We start from the raw sequence: 22,218 nt of genomic DNA on the forward strand, positions 1-22,218 counted from the left end.
GGCTGCAGCCAAGTGCACACCTGTCAGGCTCTGTTTGCAAGGCTGCCTCCCTCACAGCATCAGTACCGCTCCTCAAGGCACAGGGTGCAAGCCACTCTATCTGCGCCTCTGTCTAGACCTTGCCGGCACCCAGAAGCTTGGGGCGCGCTGAGCTCCGCAGCCCCAAGCTTCGGGATTAGCGCTCCGCTAGCCGTGTCTAGGCTGCGGATAGCAGCCTGCTTCCCGGAGCGTCGGGCGCCCTGAAAGCAGAGCGCCCGGCGCTTCGGGCAGACATCCACAGCGTGGGGAGCCCTGCAGGAGTTCCCCGCAAGGCTCCCCAAGCTGCGGATAACAGCCTGCCGCCCGGCGGGCGGGCGGGGCGCCCTGAATCAGAGCGCCCCTCGCGCCGGGCAGACATCCGCAGGGTGGGGAGCCCTGCAGGAGTTCCCCGCAAGGCTCCCCAAGCTGCGGATAGCAGCCTGCCGCCCGGCGGGCGGGGCGCCCTGAATCAGAGCGCCCCTCGCGCCGGGCAGACATCCGCAGGGTGGGGAGCCCTGCAGGAGTTCCCCGCAAGGCTCCCCAAGCTGCGGATAGCAGCCTGCCGCCCGGCGGGCGGGGCGCCCTGAATCAGAGCGCCCCGCGCGCCAGGCAGACATCAGCCAGCCCCACACGCTCGGGGGACAACAGGGAGGCGCAGCGCCACTATCCCGCTGTTCCTCGACCTGGTTCGGTTTCCCTGACCTGCTTTTGGGGGGGAAATAAAGGGAAAAATTTTTTCCTTTATTTCCCCCCCAAAAAACTAGGTGCGCCCTATGGTCCGGTGCGTCCAATCGTGCGAAAAATACGGTAACTTTTCCATCTCTCACAGCCTCTCCCCCTCAACTTCCTGCTTTACATAGTGATGGAGAGGGAAAAGAGGGAGATTAAAACGAAAACAAAACAGCAGGTCATTTGTAGGGAAGGCGTGATCCCCTGCATCTTCCCACCCATGCAGTTGTGGCCCTTTGACAGGATTAGTTGCAGACCAGGGTACTATATACCCCAAACGAAACTGGCAAATTAAATGTTGCTGTCTTAGAGATGTCTGCATGTGCAATGGGGCTATTTGCCTCTGTGCTCTTTTAAATCCCTTTAGAAAGTAGAGAGCAAAAAATTGGCTCACCAGGAGCTGGCTTCTTGGAATAGCATAAGCACGCGCTGCCTTCTCTCACACCTGATGGCATGGAAGTCTTTAGTTTTGCAGCATTCACCTGTAAGGAAGAAAAGAACTGATGCTAAACTGGCCAATATATTTGTATGTAGCTAATACTCTCATATGGTTATGTTTTTGTTAAAAATAAATAATTTGGTGAAGCACTGAGTTTCAGCATTATATAAACCTACTTCCACCCTGCTACTTGAGTTTGTTTCCTAGTATCACTTTTTTATCACCAAGCATGGTATATCAAAGCACATGGGTGCTGCTCTAAGGATGCAGATCTCAGTTTTAGCATTGTACTTCCAACACTTTTCAATTTATTGATTTGTTGGAAGAAGCAAGTAGTCCATCTTAGCGCCTAGTCTTTGAAAGTGGTTGGGTCCCTTAAATGAGTAAATGCCACCAGTGATATCTCTTTGATAGACAACTGAATAACTTCTTCCCAGAAGAAATTAGAAGTTTAACCTCTGCTGGCACATCCAAGATAACTCAAAATAGGTGCAGTATAGACTGCAGTGATCAGTTACTTAAAATATAAGAATGCCTACTTGAGTGTTCTGATAGTTTTAAAACAACTTTATTGTAACCAAATTTAACTAATTGCATACTATAGAAGTGTCTTTTATATTAATACGTCTACTGTGTTCTAGAATTCTTGCACTTCCTGTTCATTTGCATTGTGTTTTTGTGCTCATGCTATCTTTTTGCATCTTTATGTCAGCTGAATGTAGAGGACATTCTTTAAAACTATTCATGCACTTATTTTTCTCCATGGTGCTAAAGTCAGTTTGCAAGGCATGCTCTGGCATTAAAAGGAGGCCTGGACAAAAGGAGGAAACAAACACACATGTTTCACTAGATACAGACATGCATGCTCATTAATCTCTGTGTGTGGCCCAGTAGCAATATCTGGAGGGTATTTTTATTTTTATGAGAACTACATGAAATGCCATGTTTCAGTTTCTGTACCTTAATTGGCTTAAGGTGAATTTGCTGTGGAAACATCTGTCAAGAGCTGCTTCTTTGATGGGGATGCCTTTTTGCCCAGAAGATGTGACTAAGTGAAAACCACAGCAGAACTGATTAAGTTTGCCCACTCAAAAGAAATGTGCAGAAAGTCATTCTCCTCCCAGATGATTAAGATCTGTGTTATGAAAGTAAATGTATACTTCCATCTTTTCCACCATCCTAATAATTTCAGGGCAGAATCTGGATAAAGAGAATTTTGGTCCCCTACCAAGCTACCTTTTATCCCGTGCATTTATTTATTTTTACTGACACCTCCTAAATTCTGAGGGGTCATGATCCTGCACATTATTTTCCCCCTGGCGGCAAACGCCTGTCCAAGCCTAGCATTTTGCAATATGAGTTTTGCATTAATGATAAAGTAATTTAGAGTGACAAAGATTTTATTTCCTCCCCCTGCCATTTCTGAGCCTTGTACCATGTAGCCTCACTTTTCCTTTCCTGCTTCTTTCCTCCTCCGCAGATCCCTCATCCCGGCAGCACTGATCAGTCCCATAGTTCCATGCAGCAAGGTTTGCACGTACCTCATCCCAGCAGCCAGTCAGGGCAGCCATTACATCACAGCGGTCCTCCTACCCAGCCGTCCCGGCAGCCGCCACAGGCCGCTCCTAGCAACCATCCACACAATGACCTGGCCTTTAACCCCTCCTCAGCCTTAGAAGGTCAGGCTGGTGGGCAGGGGACATCTGATATGCCGGAGCCTTCGCTGGATGTAAGTTTGTGTCATTCTGTCATCTGCTTGCTTTAGAATGTGCCTTGAGTTTCTGCAGGAATTAATAAAATAAAAAGATAAAAAGAAAGGAACAGCTTTCATAGCACATGCCCTCATTTTATGCATTGTTTCTTGCATTTCTTCACTGCAGCTGAGAACTCAAAATCCATGTCACGCAAGTGGTGTCTTTCCCTTGACAAGGGTGGGTAGGCAGGGGCCGGGTTTGGGGCAAACAAGCTTTCTGTGTGAGAAATAGGCCACAAAACATTTTAGTTATTATTGATGTTTATATAGCACTTATCTGACTAACATACATTTTTAAAATGGATGGGGTTTAGAAGTTGAATACCACCCTGAGCAATCAGCTACTTACTTACTTACTTTATTTATTTAAAACACTTTAATTAATAATTATTTATTCAGACTTAAATGTCATCAGGCTTGATTTTCAAAAATAATGGAATAGTTCTATAATTTATTGGGCCAACCAGCTGTTAAAAAGCGGAAGGTCTGAGTGTTAGAGAGATTTTTCTTATGACAGACATAGAATGTTGAAATCTGTGGCTGAGTCTGGGAGAAGACTTGTATAAGTTTCCATTTTTAAATGTGTTTTGTTTCTGAATGGGAACACCTGAATGATTCTCCCTACTTGACTAGCGTTTTAAGATGGTAAGGCTTGTTACCAGGTTGTGCTGTAGTTTGGCACCTAGCGAAAGAAACCATTCACTTGCCTCCTAGGAGGAGCAGATGCCATTTAGTCCACAAGAAAACCATACATTCTATTGCTATTTAAGACAAATTAAGCTATACAAAGGAACAGGTTTTGCAAAAAGAAAGACATCTTAGAAAAGAGAAGAAAAGCAGCCATGTTTGCAAAAGACTTTGTAGAAAAGTGCTCCAGAATGTGTGCCAGGGTGGGGTGGGGAATTCTCATCCATACAAAGGTTTCATTACAGTCAAAAACCCACAGTTTCATATCAACTTACATTCTACTTGTCCAAGGATATTGGTCACTTGGGTGCCCTGAAAACAAATGAGATTGTTGGTTAAGGCTATGACAACTATACAGCTACAGTCTCTGTGGCCTTGGCCAAAGAGAACACTATGAATTATAATTGCAAGCCTTTTTGAATCACTGTCAAGCCAGAGTTGAAATATTTTCATTCAACAGGTATCTGACTTACATCTGTTCATGTATTTCAGGAATGCTGTAAGGTACAGTATAGATGATTCAAAGGGAACACATTATATTAGCTAAACTGGACAAAGTCACACCAGGCAGCGTTGATTCACTTTTAACTACCGTATTTTTCGCCCTATAGGACGCACCGGCCCATAGGATGCACCTAGTTTTTTGGGGGGGAAATCAAGGGGAAAAAATTTATTTCCCCCCCAGGTTTGCGCAGCCATCCCCAAGCTAGAAGAGGGAGACGGAGCGCTCCGTCTCCCTCTTCTGCCTTCAGGGACAGCCTCTCTAGACTCCGTGGGGCAGCGGCTTGCCCCACTGTCCCCCGAGGTTGTGGGGCTGGCGGGGGGAGAAGCAAGCTTGCTTCTCCCCCCCGCCAGCCTCCAGATCAGGTCAGGGAATAGCGGGGTGGCAGCGCTCCGCCTCCCCGCTATCCCCCGAGCTTGTGGGGCTGGCGGAGGGGAGAAGCAAGCTTGCTTCTCCCCCCCCCCCCGCCAGCCTCCAGATCAGGTCCAGGAATAGCGGGGTGGCGACGCTCCGCTACCCCGCTATCCCCCGAGCTTGTGGGGCTGGCGGGGGGGGGAGCAAGCTTGCTTCTCCCCCCCGCCAGCCTCCAGACCAGGTCGAGGAATAGCGGGGTGGCGGCGCTGCGCCTCCCCGCTGTCCCCCGAGCTTTTGGGCTGCAGGCTGCTACCCGCAAGCCTTGCGAGCCCGCGGGACCTCCCGCTGGGCTTGCAAGACTTACGGATAGCTTCCTGAAGCCTGGAGAGCGAGAAGGGCCGGTGCGCACCGACCCCTCTCGCTCTCCAGGCTTCAGCGAAAGCCTGCATTCGCCCCACAGGACGCACACACATTTCCCCTTCATTTTTGGAGGGGAAAATGTGCGTCCTATAGGGCGAAAAATACGGTATATTAACTAGTTGGCGAGTGATTGTGGAATTTAACCTTTTCAGAAATAGAACCCACAAAGGGTAAACAAACTATTTCTGAATTTCCAACAGCAGGATTGTTTGTGAGATCATAGCATATTAATCTGTACATGGTATTTACACTTTCTCCTAGGAAGTATCATAGCTGAAACTAAAATGCACAATATTTGTGTGTGTCTTTTAAAGAAACCCCTGCAGACCATCTTATATACATGCTAACCTTTTCACGTGGTGATAGCTCATAGATGCCATTTACAGAATGTGCTGCATTATCTGTATGCCATATTTATTTATTTGCAGTATTTTTAACCCGCTTTTCACCTGTAAAGGCTCTAAGAGTGGCTGACAAAGATACGTTGACCTTAGTGGAAAACTGCCCATAATATTGTGAGGCTGCTGTACCACCTCATCTTGGCTTTCTGCCACACACTTGAGTACTACATTGGCACAAAATAACTTACAAGGCATGTCAGAGTGTCCTAGAGCTAAAACAAGTGGGCAGAAGCCCTGTGTATTATTGAACTGCACCTTTTCAGGTGGGAGTGAATATTTGAATGCTCTGCCACATGAAAAGCTCCCCTGTGCATACAAAGCAACATGCTAGGGAAAGAGATTTGAGCTAGATTCCCCGCACCACGTGCAATTTTTTTGTAGGTGTAGAGAATTTTTTATATGGTAGGGAGGGGGCCACTCAGAAAAGTGTTTCTTGGCACAGGAGCCCATATAATGCTTCAGTTACATGGAGGATCGCAATGCCAACAGCCATGTAGCACTGGAGTGGAAATTCTTCCTGTAATTGGGCTGGCTATCATATATAAAGGACTCTTTTCTCTACCCATCAAGAAAATGTACAGACACATTTTGAGAGCTTTATCTGTCAGCAAACGTGGAGCGAAAAACATGCCATTTGCCGGCTTCTTCACGCCTGTGATGATGCTGCCTTCAAAATTTCCTCTCTCTTTTCCAGCTGCTTCCAGAACTCACGAATCCAGATGAGCTACTTTCATACTTGGATCCTCCTGACTTACCAAGCAATAGCAATGATGACCTTCTTTCTCTTTTTGAGAACAACTGAAGCCTTCTGTGTTTTGTCCCCAACACCTCACACTTGTTTGACAAGTCTGTAGCTTCACGGTGAGGAATCCCAAGCCACCCTTTTTTCACAAGGACAAACTCACAACTTAAGCAAATGGTGCACACTCCCTACTTAACTTCATCTCAGAACTGCTTGAGTCAAGCTTCATCAACTGCGGTGGGGAAAAGCAAGAGGACAATAAGGTGGTGACCTCACAGACTGCCACTCTACTTCACAGATCGATTGTGCAGCTGTGGAAAACCTCACTTGTTAATTATGCAGAGAGATAAAAGAGTTTTGGGATATGCCTAGAGAGAAGCAGCCCAGTAGAAACCAGTCTCAGCAAGGGAAGAAAGGCAACAGAACTATGCTAAGCGACCAGTTTCAGAAAGTCCTTCCAACTTGTGTTCTTCCATTAAGTTCTCTCTCCCTCCTGCCCTAATGCTATATTGTCTGTTCCACTATGTTCCTTCCCTCCCTCTCCCAGTACACTTCTGTCGGACACAATAAGGACAAAACTTATTTGGCAGCACTTTTAGACTAGCCAAACAAACTCAGAAACATAAAACAAATACCAAAAAGCACAAAAAACCAATAAAGATGTCACAAGTAGGATAAAAATACAAAATGCAGCCAAGGGAGGCATCTGTTTCTTAAGACAGTGGTTTCTCCATTGTGGAAGAGTCCAGTGAATCTCCAGGGTATGGCAAGCGTGCTTTTCTAAATCGTAGCAATCTTTTTTATTTTACTATTCTTAGAGGAAGGGTAGTTACCTTGCTCTGACACAGATACGTGGACACCTTGTTTTCTTCTGTCCTTCTCTTTCCCTTTCTGTTTTTCTTCTTCTTAAGGGATTTGGTTTCAGATTACTGCCTTTTGTGACAATAAAGCAGCCAGCTATTAAAAGGGGCAGACCATATTCACATACGAAGTAGAAGAGAAAAACTGTAAACCGCTGATCCATCACCAAGAGCTTTCGATTTTTGTAACCTGCGAAGTTAGATCACTGCTCAGTTCCTAACAGGAAAATGTAGCAAAAGTGTGGAGAAAAAGAGCTCTCACTTCAAGATATTTGGGGGCGGGGAGAGAGATAGAGGGGAAAACTGTTCACAATTGTTTGGAATTGAAGGAGACGTTTGCAATAAGAGTCACCTTATCTCTCTCCCCATCCTCCGATGGTTTGCTTTACATTTTCCAAATTGTGTAATGTGGCTCTGCCTTTTTGTTTCTCTTTTTCAGTTTTATTGTATCATTTAGCTGCCAGGACCTTTTCCCTCTTCTTTTCAAAAAATGTATTTCCAGGGATAATGGGCACGGGAACAGTAAGTTCCTTTGGTACCACCGTACAGCAGGCTCTCGTGCCACAATGCTTCCATGGTATTTGTGCTTCTCATGTGGTTGCTTCCCTCCTGCATGAGCTTCCAGTCACTTCTGGGCCCATTTCTGCGTCCTCTCCGTCGTTCTCTCTTTATAAATTTTGTATAGTACCTGTGTGTTAAGACGTGCATGTGTGCCAACTTTGCCCTTGCGGGCCAACATTTCATCTTCTGCCTACTGTGTACAGAATATTGCTTTTTTGTGGATAATACACCTTGATTGCTTCGTCCCCTGTTTGGAATCCAATCCAATCGTCCCATCTTTGATTTCAGCAGTAGGCTTTCGATTTTGTGCCAGATGGAACTCTTGCGTGTTGGTTTCAGTGTGTAAACTCCGCCCACCTTGCCCTCTGCGAATGGCATGACCTGTGCATTCCATTCTGAATTTGCTCTCCTCACCAAAGTCATGCTTGTAAATTCTTTGAGCATTTGTTCTTAGCATCTACCACCACTGCTGTATTTGCATCTTGTTATATATATATGCTAGTCGACAGCACCTTGCTGTAGATATTACAGGAAATGGCAGTTTTAGTTCTTATATTATTTTCCAGTTAGGAGTGTTGAATTTGTAAACATTTTATGTAGAGATGTTCCTACATTTACCTTTCCCCTCCCCACCCTTTTATTGAGGTTTTTATTTTGTTCCTTTTTTCAAGAGAAGCGCTGTTCATTATGCAAGATCAATTATTTTAAGAATTGCTGTTGTAAATACCTTTTGTGAATATTTTAGTATTGTCTTTGATTATTATATTCAACATTTTCACAATCTGGATATACATGTGTTTTTAAAATACATAGTCAGGGGGAGCGGGTCTTTTTTCTTTTCTTTTCTTTTCTTTTTGTAAAGGGTTCTTGGACTAAGGGAACATTGATTTTTCCTTCTGATAAATTAGCCCTATCAGTTTCTTCAACAAACATCTGGCCAGTGTCCTCAGCAGCCCAGCAAAGAAATTGTTATGAGCTAGGAAGTGTGACTGTCCTAACCTGTATCACCCTAGACTTCTGCTTTGTAGGCAAAGAAGCTATTTCTAAGGCTCTCACTTACATCCCTCTGAAAAGGATGCTGGCCTATGCGTAGAAGAGGGGAAAGCAGTACAGAATATAGTTTCTTATCCTGTATATACATAGCAAAGGATCTTTATTATTGGACACCTGGTGCCACAACTATTATATGGTGGCACAGCTGAGATGGGACACCACTGTGACACTGAAGTCTAGAGCTTCCTTCCATTAAAAATGCATTTTCTTTTGTTTTCATTTTAGTAGCTTTCCCCCTGCACCATTTTGCTGCATCATTTACATAATCAATGAAATCATTTGTATGAGCAGTTAAGGCTAATAATTTGACGCATTATTCTTAATTTTTAAAAAAGCCTCTCACACACAATCTACGAGCTCTAAACCGAATGCCACACACTTGTCGTAGCCATGTATTGTGGCCCACCAGTAGTGCAATAGAGCTTCTGGTTCCACTGTTTATTGAAAAAGCAAAAATAAAATAAAATAGATAAATAAAAATACCTCTGAATACCAGTTGCTGGAAATCACAAGTGAGCAGAGTGTTGCCGTCCTCATGTCCTGCTTGTGCGTTTCCTATAGGCATCTGATTGGCCACTGTGAAAGCAGAATGATGGACTATCAGTAGTCTTCAACCTTTCAGACCCAGGACCTCAAACATGCATTTGGGGATCCATTTCTTAATCTTTTGCCATATATTTGCATGGTGATAGTGCTCCTGTTGTGACACACCTCAGATCAGGTGAGACCCACTAGTGAAAGACTAATAGACTAGTAGACTAGACGAACCTTGGCCCTGCTCCAGCAGAGTTGTTATGTTCTTAGTCAAGCACCTGGTAGGCCACAATACGTGGTGGGTGGGTTGCATTCAGTTTGATGGAGCACAAGTTGTGTAGACCTATGTTAAGCCATATACTGTGCGTTTGCCTGTTCAGCTTCTAGCACTGAATTTTATTTTATTTTTTAGCATTGCTCCTCCACTGTTAGGTATGCATCTATCAAAACTAGTTACTTGAAAATTGAGGGGGGGGTTTCTGTGTAACTGGAAACGGAACCATTTTAAAGTCAAAATTGTTTAGCTTTTGCTGATGGCAATCAAAATGCATCGTTATAAAAAGGTTCCTGTTGAGGAGGCATAAGGTGAGACTCACCTGAGACAAACATATTTGGTATAATAAGGCTTTCTATCATTTGATGAAATCTTCTCTCTAGTAACAGTTAAATGCACATTTTGGCAGCTGTGGATTTCATGTACACTGATTAGTAGAAAGAGACAGACTGACTATGCACAAGGGCTACCTGAGCTGTGTTTGTGAACGGATAGAAGCAAATGCTGAGATCTAGCCATGTACTTGCGTAATAGTTTATCAAAGGGCATATTTATCAAAGAGGCAGCCTTTGTTAAGTCAACCCAGAATGCCCCCAACTTACTTTCTCACATGGCCACATTAGCATCTTATTAAATTACTGGGACTGTTTAAGGATAGTCAAAACAAAAAAAGGTTGATGTTTTTTTCTTATCTGCTCACTGCCATCATGTTATAATGTGGAGAAAACCTGTTAAATAAATAGCAACCCCATGCATGTCTTCTCAGAAACAAGGCCCACCAAGTTGGTATAGTGTTGTTTAAGAAATCTGCAATCCTATGCACACTTAACTGAGAAAAAACCCTGATGAATGCTTCTGAGTAGACATACATAGGATTGTTCTGTAAATTAGTTGTTTTTGTGTTGAAGGGCAAAATTATATCACCAAAGGTTTTTTTATTTTATTTTTAAAAAATCCTTGTTTCAGGGGCATTTGCTTTGGGGTTTTGTTTTTTTAATTGTTTCCCTATAGACACCCACCTGGAAAAGAACCCACAGAGATTTATACTTCTACTGCCAAGACATTATTATTATTGTTATTATTATTAATTATTATTAGAGGATTATGAAAACACACTAATGTCTGCAGTGGAGACTCCAGGGACATCTGTACATATGTAAATGGCAAATAGAGACATGTTAACAGAAATGCATTCATTTTCCTTGGAATGTGCATTGTTTTTATTTCGCAGGAAAAAAATAAAGCTTGAAGCTCCATCTTATGTGGAAAATGAATCCTGTTTGTTAGCGTTTGTGAAGTCTCCACATTTGTTTCACTTCTTGTAATATACTCTGGATCCTTTGTGAAAAGAATTTTGTTGCATTTTTTGTTTTTCCCTTCATGTAATAACTAGCTTAAATGTACTAGTCTTATCACCTGTGTATTTTTAGGGTGCTACAAAAATAATGAAGAAAATAAGGGGATTAAATAATAAAAAAGATTGTAACCAAATTCATACTTTGTACAATTTTTTGATATTGTGATCAGAGGAGAATTTTAAAAAGTACAATCGGAATTAACATGCAAAAATGGCCATTGTCTTTGTTTGTACATTGTATGTACAGTACAATGCAATCATTTCATACTTTAAAACTGGTCAGAAAAAAATAATTGTGATTTTTAGTCTTGAAAAACTGTATGTAGTTAGATGATGTGACAACCTAATATTTATCTAATAAATATGTATTCAAATGAAACCTGTATATTAGGTGTTCATGTGGTTATTTTGTATTTAAAAAAATCAGATTGACTATTGCTAGACATTTATATACTTTCTTGTAACACTGAAAGTACTCTCATTTTTGCTCATGTTATTTTTTTTCTTAAATAAATTTGGAAAATGATGGATGGACTAGTGGGCAAATGTTTTGTAAATCTGAACTTCCTCCTACTTCTCTTTTTAAAAAAAGCATTGCAAGGTCTTGGAATTCATTATCTGGTATTTATAATACTGCTTGGTCCTAATGAAGATCATGTTCTATGCCTATTATGTACACAATTGTATATTTACTTGATGAATACCAAAGGAGGCTATGGGAAAGATTCGTTGCACTACAGGAAGCAGGGCTGATGCCAGATTTCAAGGGGTCCTCAGCATAGTCTGGCCAATGGACCCCCACCACTATCAATCCTCTTCTCTTGCCCCCACCTCCAGCTGCTGACAATCCTCTTCCCTGCGGCAGCAGCACTGTCAATTCTTTGCCCACTCAACATGCTCAGTCCTCATTTTACTATTTTGGAATTGTTGCTTTTCTAAGTACCCCCTTAACTGCCCCCACCCCAAGAGTTTGCGTAGTTCTTGCAAACCTCTCAATTCTCTCAAGCATACTGATCCCTCCCTCTTCTGCATGGGTGGTACCATTTTGGTTAAATAAGAACTGGTAACTCAGATAAAAAGGTAAAGGACCCCCGACAGTCCAGTCGCAGACGTCTCTGGGGTTGTGGCGCTCATTTCGTTTTACAGGCCGAGGGAGCCGGAGTTTGTCCGCAGATAGTTTTTCCAGATCATGTGGCCAGCATGACTGGCGCAACAGAACACCAACACCAGCGCAGCGCACGGAAACGCCATTTATCTTCCCGCCGGAGCGGTACCTATTTATCTACTTGCACTTTGGGGGGGGCGTGCTTTCGAACTGCTAGGTTGGCAGGAGCTGGGACCGAGCAACGGGAGCTCAGCCCGTTGTGGGGATTCGAACCGCCGACCTTCTGATCGGCAAGCCCAAGAGGCTCGGTGGTTTAGGCCACAGCGCCACCCACGTCCCTGGTAACTCAGATAACAGACTGCTATTAATATATGATACCATGCCAGGTGGACATATATCAAGTCAGATCATTGGCCCATCTAGTTCTGGATGTTTTCACTGGCACTGGCTCTTTGGGGCTTCAGGTAGGACTCCTTCCCAGGGCTCCCTGGAGATGCCCTGGATTGAATCTAGGATCTTCTGCATGCAAACATGCACTCCCACTGAGCCACGGCCCTTCCCATAACAGCTAGCATCTGCTGGAGATGTGGTTCTGAACTGGGCATATTAATTCATGTGACCTAATTCTCTTCAGTACAAAATCTGGACAGAGGTATGCAGGAGGTTAATTACATATGATTTTGGAAGCTTCATTAACCACCATTATACGGGGTATGTTTGGGATTCAAATTCTGGAGAAGTTGCCCTCTTGATATTTAAAATAGGTTTCTGCAAAAGCCCTCCTTGACATTCAAGCCTCACAGGACACTGAGAGGGAGAACCCCACCTGTTCCACCCATTTCACTGACTGCCACATGTTGGGAAAGGGACTTGTGCAGCAGGAAGCTGCTGCCTCTACCTGTGTAAGATCTGGGTTCTGAATAAGTAGGGAGTCTACACAAGGACAGAAAGCACCCTGCTGCAGAGGTTTTCTTCCCGAAAATGTGATAGGTGGTGAAGCTGACAACAGAGATGACAGCGAGCAGAGTGAGGAGCAAGAGGCCCCAGGCTTATAGCCATGTGAGCGAGAAGAAAGACTGAAGATGGATTCACTTATATGCCACTTTTCCACAACTTGAGTTGTGCTCAAAGCTGCTTACAGCAAATAATCAAAATATCAAACTATGCAGCATTAGAGATACAAACAAACAAAAAGGACCATGAAAAGGACTAAACATAAGAAATGTACCTACTCTTAAACTAGACTGCTGGATTAAGAACATGCTTGCCCTCTCACTCTGAGAGAAAGATGAAGCAGGACACTTACCTTTTACCCTGAGCAAGGCGGGAAGAGACATTTTTGCAAAGAGATGTGCGTTGAGATATTTGACAGTGCCTGGAATTAAACAAATGTCAACACAGTAAGTGCCCGCTAACCACGCCACACTCAATAAATTACCCATGGCCTTATCCCCCTCCCCTTCTTTGCCCCACTCCACGAATTGTTCCCTTTCCCCATTCCTTCCTTGAGTTCTTTTATCCCAGTTGTGATGGTTGTCTCGTGTGTCTCTGTGTTAAGGAACATTCATTTTTAAAGAAATTTAAAAAGTTGCTTACTTCAGTTTAGGTACTTCATTTTGGAATCTTTTGAGACTCTTTTGTGATTTACCTCAAGGATATCGGCAGTAAGTTTGGTAATAGGAAGCCAAAGCTGGTTAGAGGGAGTTCCCAATGAGAAACTGGAAACCCACAAACGACTTTAGTTTCATTCTGGTAGTACTTACTGCCTAGAACTCACACAAGCAGTTATGGCTACCATCCCTATTATTTCAAGGGACTTTAAGTTAGTGCATCATACCTGCTTATGACTGGGCTGCAGTCTTAAGGAACGAAATGCCAATGAACTCACTGGGACTTTATTTGAAGTAAACATCCTTAGGCCAGTGCTGCCTACATTTTAAATTTTCAGGTTGGTTTGTTCTAAAAGTTCCCATGCCTACAACCAGAGGACCAACAAAAGGATTCCAAAAGTATTTATTTTCATTTATTAGTCTATAGTTTCCTTTGTGCAACCTCATTTTATGGGTAAATGAGAGGATGATGCATAACCTGTGAATGCCTAAGGCCTCTTGCTAATTAGTTCAGTGAGCACTCTTGAATTACAAGTGCTAACCTACACACACCAGACAGTACCTGGAGAACAGGTTATGAGGTAACCAGGTAATCGGCACGTGCAGTCGTGGTGTTAATGTGTATCTGAAATACACTGCTTACTATTCTTTTAACCATTAAAGGATCAAAAGAGCTTGGTGAGAGACAGTTGGGGAGGGTATATGAGTGTGTCACAGCTGGCATTAGCAAGCAGACATACATTGGTTTCTGCTATTGTCATTTCTGTTAAATAGAGGTTGCACATTGAGATGCAAGCAGAACTACCTTGTAGAAAGTAGGCAAGCACACAATTTTAGGTGCTGCTTTCCCCAGAAATGTCTAATTGAGGCCTATTTTTAATTGATGTTTTTCATGTGAGATTGGGCAAGTTCCAAATTAAAGTATTCTCTCACACAGTTCCAACTACAAAAGATGTCCTATAGGAAGGGCTTGTTTTGTTAAGCAGTATAAAAGTTTGCCAGACTGGTACCCACAAAGGAGAACTAGCACATCCCACCACACTAGGAAACAAGCTCTTGCACAGTTCTTCATTTCTTTCTGGTAGATTGTGCCCCATGGCTCAGATGTGTTTGGCACCTTTCATGGTACTCAAAATCTATTGGCTGAAGTGGATATCTCACCTCTGAAAGGCAGGTGATCCCAAGATGTTACTGTAAAGCCCTATCTTAAAACTGATTATCTAATTAATGTATTTCTATCAAACTTTGTTGCGGCAAAAGGGAAGATGAAATTATGGTATAGCAAAGCACAACCCAGAAAGTTGTTAATGATATTGATTAGCATAGCAGCAGATAAAAAGAAAGCAATCACTATTACGGATCATATTTTTAAGAATTATTTTAGTTATAATCTTCTCTTTTCCTGTGTCTTTAATAGTTGCCTAAGACATAGAAATTCAACAAGAAAATGATGTGACATTGCTGTGTCTTCCATACTGAGAAAATACGTGCCTGTTGAATTTCTGTCTGTTGCACAAGTGTTAAAGGCGCTTGAAAAAAGTCATACCAGCTTTCTTTATGCACCAATGAATGTGCAAGTAGATATTAATTTAATTTATGCAGAGATTTCTATACCACACTTCTATTGAATGATTAAGCCCCTGGACTTTTCTTAAATTATCTTGGTTAGTTTTGTTGTTGTTGTTGTTGTTTAGTCGTTTAGTCGTGTCCGACTCTTCGTGACCCCATGGACCAGAGCACGCCAGGCACCTCTGTCCTCCACTACCTCCCGCAGTTTGGTCAAACTCATGCTGGTAACCTCGAAAACACTATCCAACCATCTCGTCCTCTGTCGCCCCCTTCTCCTTGTGCCCTCCATCTTTCCCAGCATCAGTGTCTTCTCCAGGGAGTCTTCTCTTCTCATGAGGTGGCCAAAGTACTGGAGCCTCAGCTTCACGATCTGTCCTTCCAGTGAGCACTCAGGGCTGATTTCCTTAAGAATGGATGCGTTTGATCTTCTTGCAGTCCATGGGACTCTCAAGAGTCTTCTCCAGCACCATAATTCAAAAGCATCAATTCTTCGGCGGTCAGCCTTCTTTATGGTCCAGCTCTCACTTCCATACATCACTACTGGGAAAACCATGGCTTTAACTATACGGACCTTTGTTGGCAAGGTAACGTCTCTACTTCTCAAGATGCTGTCTAGGCCTGTCATTGCCCTTCTCCCAAGAAGCAGGCGTCTTTTAATTTCGTGGCTGCTGTCACCATCTGCAGTGATCATGGAGCCCAAGAAAGTAAAATCTCTCACTGCCTCCATTTCTTCCCCTTCTATTTGCCAGGAGGTGATGGGACCAGTGGCCATGATCTTCGTTTTTTTTATGTTGAGCTTCAAACCATATTTTGCGCTCTCCTCTTTCACCCTCATTAAAAGGTTCTTTAACTCCTCCTCACTTTCTGCCATCAAGGTTGTGTCATCTGCATATCTGAGGTTGTTGATATTTCTTCCGGCAATCTTAATTCCAGCTTGGGATTCATCCAGCCCAGCCTTTCGCATGATGTATTCTGCATATAAATTAAATAAGCAGGGAGACAAAATACAGCCTTGTCGTACTCCTTTCCCAATTTTGAACCAATCAGTTGTTCCATATCCAGTTCTAACTGTAGCTTCTTGTCCCACATAGAGATTTCTCAGGAGACTGATGAGGTGATCAGGCACTCCCATTTCTTTAAGAACTTGCCATAGTTTGCTGTGGTCGACACAGTCAAAGGCTTTTGCATAGTCAATGAAGCAAAAGTAGATGTCTTTCTGGAACTCTCTAGCTTTCTTCATAATCCAGCGCATGTTTGCAATTTGGTCTCTGGTTCCTCTGCCTCTTCTAAATCCAGCTTGCACTTCTGGGAGTTCTCGATCCACATACTGCTTGAGCCTTCCTTGTAGAATTTTAAGCATAACCTTGGTTAGTTTAGAACCAGCCAAATCCACCAATCACAAAAGCTCTGAGTTTTCATACATTATATAATGCTCTTAGCATCCTGAATTCCAAAACACTGAGAACATCCAACGTGACTGAACTCAAAACACAAATTACAGAAGTGCAAAAGCCACATGGGAGAAGACAGCTTTCCCACATGACTCGGCAGGTGATTGTTATGAGAATTAATTCCTCAGGACATTTTGTTCCATTTGGCATGGCTCTTTTGAAAACTCAGCTTAAGGATTTAAATTTGGACCTAAATTATTGTGAGATAAGATTCCCTCTACAATTGGAAAAATAGCATTTGATACAGTCAGTATAAAAATTAGTAGCAATTTTCTCCACAGACATTGTTATGTAGAGTGGCTAATTAGAATTGCCTTTCAACATTTACTTATGCAAGTCTGCTTCTTTCTGAGCAGTCCTATATTTTATTGTACTTTTTTGTGTTGGGAGTTATCTGTCCTAGATTTTCTTGTGATTTTTTAGTAACAAGTAGAAGGATCATAGTCCTCAATCAAATTTGCAGGGCTGAGGAAGAGTAGATTATTGGACTTGCCTTTCAACATTTCCAGCACAATCCTAATCATGTCTATGCAGAAGTAAGTCTTATTGAATTCAATCAGGCTTGCTCTCAAGTAATTGGTGTTAGGATTGGAGCCAAAGTTATGTAAGTCAAGGTTCCTTCTGAGATATAGGTGCCGCTCAATTTTATTGCTCTTTTATGTGCAATATGTTGGGCATGATGCAGTACTAGATTTTCTACTGACTTTCCAGTAACAGATAGCAGGCTCATAGCCATTCATCAAATTCTGAGGGATGAGGAAGAATGATTCCTAATTGTTCCCAATACACCCTTTCAAAAATGCTGCAAGAGTTTCTAGCTTCAAAGAAACACACTCACTCACAGCCTACCTCACACAGGAAGGGAACCACTTCCTCTTCCCACATTGATTACTGGTTATGCAAATTGACCAGAAACTCTGTGTGTGTGTGGTGCTGATGTTGGAAGAGGCCAGAACAGCTGCAGTTTTACCACAAGTTGTTTCTTACTCCAAAGTGTTTTGGGCCCAAGAAACATCATTAAGGTGGGAAATGAAATTTATAAAATTAGGAACGGTCTGTATCTATACAAGGTGTCTTGTGAGATTTGCTGAAGCCAATCCGATACCTTTTTAGAACAGAATAAGCAACATCCTGAATAGTGAGAGGCTGACCCAAGCTTCGGGATTTTAGGGCTTGTCATCTGAGAGGCAAGACAGAAGTGTACTAATCTCATGTGAAATGCAACTTTCAGAGTTAACTTAATATTGTTAACTTAATAATTCAGCAAATTTAACTGCATACTTGGTTTTAAAGAATCAAGAGCTCTGTTTTAGTTTCTGCATGGTGGGGAGCATGTTCTAAATGGTTATACATACAGTGGTACCTCGGTTTGCGAACTTAGTCCATTCCGGAAGTCCGTTCTTAAACCGAGGCGCACTTTTCCTAATGAAGCCTCCAGCTGCCGGTGCCCTCCACCGTTTGGATTCCGTTCTTAGACCGAGGTAAAGTTCTCAAACCAGGACACTATTTTTGCGGAGTTTGTAAACCGAATAGTTCTTAAAAACCAAGGTACACCATATAGAGAAATAAATATTAAAATGGTTTGAAAGAATACGGCTGAAAGTTCTTCGCCAACTTTGGGGGATAGTGCCAAAGCTAGATTTCTCATTTGGCAGAACAATCCAACCCCCCACCCCGATCTGCTGTGGGATTGGAGATGTCTCTCCTCCCAGCCCTACCTGGTTCTGCCAGCTACTGCCAGTGCCCCATTCTGCCTGCCCAATAGTGGACAGAAGCTACCACTAGCAGAAGCAACTCAAAGAGGGCATTCCTAGCAGAAGCAACTCAAACAGGGGATTTCAGAATTGGGATTGGGCCACCACCGGTTCTACTGGATCCTGTGTGGACTCTGCTGCCATCACGTTACAGCAGTGGGCCCAGTCTAGGCCTCTTTGCTGCAACAGCCTGGGAGCTGGCACATCAAAGGGACACCTTCCATCCCATCCTGCAGACGCTCTGGGGCTGTGCGCATGCAGCATGCACTGCACCATTACATCAGTCCCATCTGCTGCCAGCCAAGGGTTGGCACGGCGCCCTAAGCAGATAAATAAATATTTTCCTTGGAGAAAATAATTTAGAAATTGTCTCAAAACATTTCACCATGCAGTATGCTGTGTTATTCTGTTTACAAAAGCTATACAATGCTGAACATCACCCACAGTTTGGATTAGGCATATAACTAGTTACATAATAGTAAACATCGTTTTTTATTCCAGAATTGAGCTGCATCTTGTAAACCTAAGCTAATGTAAGGTTTTTCTTGGTTTGTCATGTAAGGCCAGGATCCAAAGAAGCTGCAAAAGTTTTGAGTGCCCAGATAATCTTTGGGCGGGTATTTCTTGAACAGCAGCCCTTCATATAACACAGAGAAACATTTTTCAATCAGAGGAATTTCAAAACTAGCTTATGGCATGACATGGGACATGCCTAGAAAGAAAGAAATGTGCCCGTAGGCACACTCAAGACAACCTTGGGCATGCTTAAACTGGTTCAGTGGATCCTGCCCATTAGACCTGAAATAAGCTTTAGAAAATGTATTCACATATATACATATTTTGGCAATTATCCACAAGGGAAGACATGCTTCCTCTGCTCATCCCCACAATGCAGATATGAGCTGCTACTTTGCACCACCACATGCACAGTGTTAAAAGTTTATGGATGCTAGGCTCCTATTGAATTATGCTTTTGAATTATGGTGCTGGAGGAGACTCTTGAGAGTCCCATGGACTGCAAGAAGATCAGACCTATCCATTCTAAAGGAAATCAGCCCTGAGTGCTCACTGGAAGGACAAATCATGAAGCTGAGGCTCCAATACTTTGGCCACCTCATGAGAAGACTCCCTGGAAAAGACCCTGATGTTGGAAAAGATGGAGGGCACAAGGAGAAGGGGACAACAGAGGACGAGATGGTTGGATAGTGTTCTCGAAGCTACCAGCATGAGTTTGACCAAACTGCGGGAGACAGTGGAAGACAGGAGTGCCTGGCGTGCTCTGGTCCATGGGATCACGAAGAATCGGACACGACTAAACGACTAAGCAACAACAAGGCTCCTATAATTCCCAGATTCATCAAGCGTTAGAATTTAATAAAGGCTTGAGGGGTTAATCCCCGGATCTAGATAGTGTTAAAAGTGAATTGAGCCATGCTAGCTTCCTTGTGAAGTGATTGCCATTGAGGAAATGGGCCATTAAAGGATCAAAGGGGCTTGTGAGAGACAGAAAATTGGTAGGGTCCCCTGCCCACAACAGATAAAGCTAGAGTTGAGAAGTTAGGAGTGATGTCACAATAGAAGAAAGGCAGCTAGCTCAAAAGCTAGAGAGGCAGAGCAATGCATGGTCTCTGTTTGAATCCAAGGCTGCAGCTATGGGAGGAGCAAGACCCCCTTAGAGTGTTGATGCTGCAAACCCCTCCCTCATAGACCCAGGTTCTATATATGTGTAAATCTACCATATATCACAAAGGCCCCACAGACTCTGCTGTGCCTCATCCCCAAAAGGGAACAAGAACCCCAGGTGAGCTCCTGAAATCTCACACCACTCGGAGATTGCGGTGGTATTGCGGCAACGATATTACAGCATATTCACATAAATTGTGCGCTATGTTCCTTCCATGAACAGCAACATGCTGTTTCAGTGCAAACCCGTAAAGTAGCCCAATGGCAACAGGTGTCTGCCATGATAATCTCTTCCTGCTGCTGCAATCCACTCGTAATCTAGTATAAAACTATCTAGTCCTACATTAGGCAAATTAACCTAACAAAGACTTGCATCTATAGTCACTTCTGCAGTGGGCAGCCTCTGAAGTTGGTTGAAGTTCAACAACAAAGTCTGGGGGTGTGGTGCCATTTTTTATGCTGTTAATTGGGGTGACTGACCCGCTCCTCCACATGCAGCTGCTGGGTGACCTTGGGCCAGTCACACTTCTTTGAAGTCTCTCAGCCCCAATCACCTCACAGAGTGCTTGTTGTGGGGGAAGAAGGGAAAGGAGAATGTTGGCCGCTTTGAGACTCCTGAAGGGGAGTGAAAGGCGGGATATCAAATCCATACTCCTCTTCTTCTTCTAAAAGGGCAATTGATCAATGAGGGGGAACCCATGTGAGCAATGGGTGGTGCAGGAAGACGCAATTAACACCAGTAATCACCTCTAAAAGTTGGTAAGAACTGAAACGGACTGGCTTTTCCTACCAGACAGTGTTGTGGAGTCAAAGGGAGGCTACTCTGGCACATGAGTAACTGTGCACCATGATAATGGACTCTGCCACTACAGCTAAGCATATGGAAAATTTATCACAGTTCCAGAAATTCTTGAAAAATTCTTCATTCAAAAGCAGAGTACAATGCAGATGTGAATCATGCTTCTCAGGTACAACAGGCTTCATATTGCACATCTTTCATATCTCTGTCACTGTTCCCTCCACCCCAGATCCAGGAACGGTAGTCTCAAACCTGCTACCTTTCGGGAGCGGCTCTCAAGTTGCTGAACCTCATCTACACCTTTACTTCCCTGGTTTGTATCACTTCCTCCCTGACATCAGAGCTTCATCACTGCTACTCCACTCATGCAAGAGCCAGCATCTCTTGCCATGTCTTACCTGCCTCAATACTGACTACAAAAGCAATGTAGACTTTGGTCACCTTCAGACTCTCAGTGTTTTGCAGGAGAGATTTAAGTACATACTGTACTAGAAATTTAGGTTTGTGCAATAAAAGTGAATTAAAGCACTCAACAGCAGTTGGTGAGGAGGGCACAGCACTGACCTCCCCCCCCCCATGGTCCTATCACCCTCCTCCCTACTGGTAAGCAGTATTGGTTCTGCTATGCCACCCACCCACCCAAATTACTCCTGAAAGTGAGCTTTTTTAAAAGGAATTTTTGTGGTTCGGGAAGAAATGGGAAAAGGCACTGAAAAAGGATGGATAAATGAATTGTCAACACTGCACAAGCAAACCATTATGAATCCTCAATGTTGTATAACCTCCCTGCAAACAAATAATGAATGCTCAATAAAGACTGGGAATAGTCTAATCTCCATGTAGGCTTTACGCTGGCAAATCCGAGTGAATTTTCAATGAACAGGTCATAGTGAAGGAGCCCCCATTCAGAACCAATGTCTATTTTTTTCCTAATTGATGCCCTGAATTTGCAAAACAGCAGGCAAACTCCATACAATCTTTATCATCAGGCAGCCACCTTCACTGTACTCTTTTGGGTGCCTGCTAAAAACACTTTTGTTCAGACAAGCCTACCATGTAGAATGTTTACACGTGTGTTAACCCTTTTTAAGCTTATCACCGATTATAATTTTAAAGTTTTAAATAGCTGCTTTTAACTGTATTTTATAATTATTTAATTCTTTTTGGAAACTGCTTCAAGGTTTTTTACAATCAAATTTTATGACATAAATAAATCACCATATCCCCAGGAAAGCTCTAGTAATTTTGGTATCAGTACAGTACTCTGATGTGGCACTGATATAAATACGTACATTTAAGCAGACTATCAAATAATTTCTAAACAAAACTAACAGTGGAGTTCTTGTTTTAAAATACATGAAATTTGTCACTGTCACTGATAAAAAAACTTCTTAAAATACATTTTTAAAAATGGAAAGGGGCAATGAAGTCAACTACATGTTTAAAGAAGAGACTGACGAATCACAACAACAAACTGCTAGAAAGGTCTCTGAAAGCACCAATCCTGACCCAAGTGTGTCAGATGTCCTTGCCATAAGGACCATTTTAAAGCTGTACTTTCCT

General features: G+C 43.0%; 1 protein-coding gene and 1 long non-coding RNA gene across 21 annotated transcripts in view; one reads left to right on the forward strand and one right to left on the reverse strand.

The window, feature by feature from the left end:
* The window catches only part of ZMIZ1 (zinc finger MIZ-type containing 1), a 369,131-nt gene extending 358,062 nt beyond the window's left edge, over nt 1-11,069 (forward strand). For 15 of the 16 annotated variants that reach the window (XM_053388156.1, XM_053388149.1, XM_053388147.1 and 12 more), the window contains 2 exons: nt 2,667-2,915; nt 5,998-11,069. In XM_053388156.1, coding sequence (XP_053244131.1) covers nt 2,667-2,915; nt 5,998-6,105 — 357 coding nt within the window. In that variant the 3' untranslated portion in view covers nt 6,106-11,069. The remainder of the gene's footprint in view (nt 1-2,666; nt 2,916-5,997) is intronic. The other variant, XM_053388158.1, reaches the window with a different exon arrangement.
* LOC128413756 (uncharacterized) overlaps nt 1-22,218 on the reverse strand; it is a 60,445-nt gene that overhangs the window by 3,769 nt on the left and 34,458 nt on the right. For 4 of the 5 annotated variants that reach the window (XR_008330436.1, XR_008330438.1, XR_008330439.1 and 1 more), the window contains 5 exons: nt 13,096-13,164; nt 3,902-3,938; nt 2,728-2,967; nt 2,147-2,234; nt 1,142-1,229 (listed from right to left, as the gene is read on the reverse strand). This is a non-coding gene — a long non-coding RNA (uncharacterized LOC128413756). Of the gene's footprint in view, nt 1-1,141; nt 1,230-2,146; nt 2,235-2,727; nt 2,968-3,901; nt 3,939-9,002; nt 9,098-13,095; nt 13,165-22,218 lie in introns of those variants that run through there. The other variant, XR_008330440.1, reaches the window with a different exon arrangement.

Source organism: Podarcis raffonei, chromosome 5 (genome assembly GCF_027172205.1).
Source record: "Podarcis raffonei isolate rPodRaf1 chromosome 5, rPodRaf1.pri, whole genome shotgun sequence".
Classification (NCBI taxonomy): domain Eukaryota; kingdom Metazoa; phylum Chordata; class Lepidosauria; order Squamata; family Lacertidae; genus Podarcis; species Podarcis raffonei.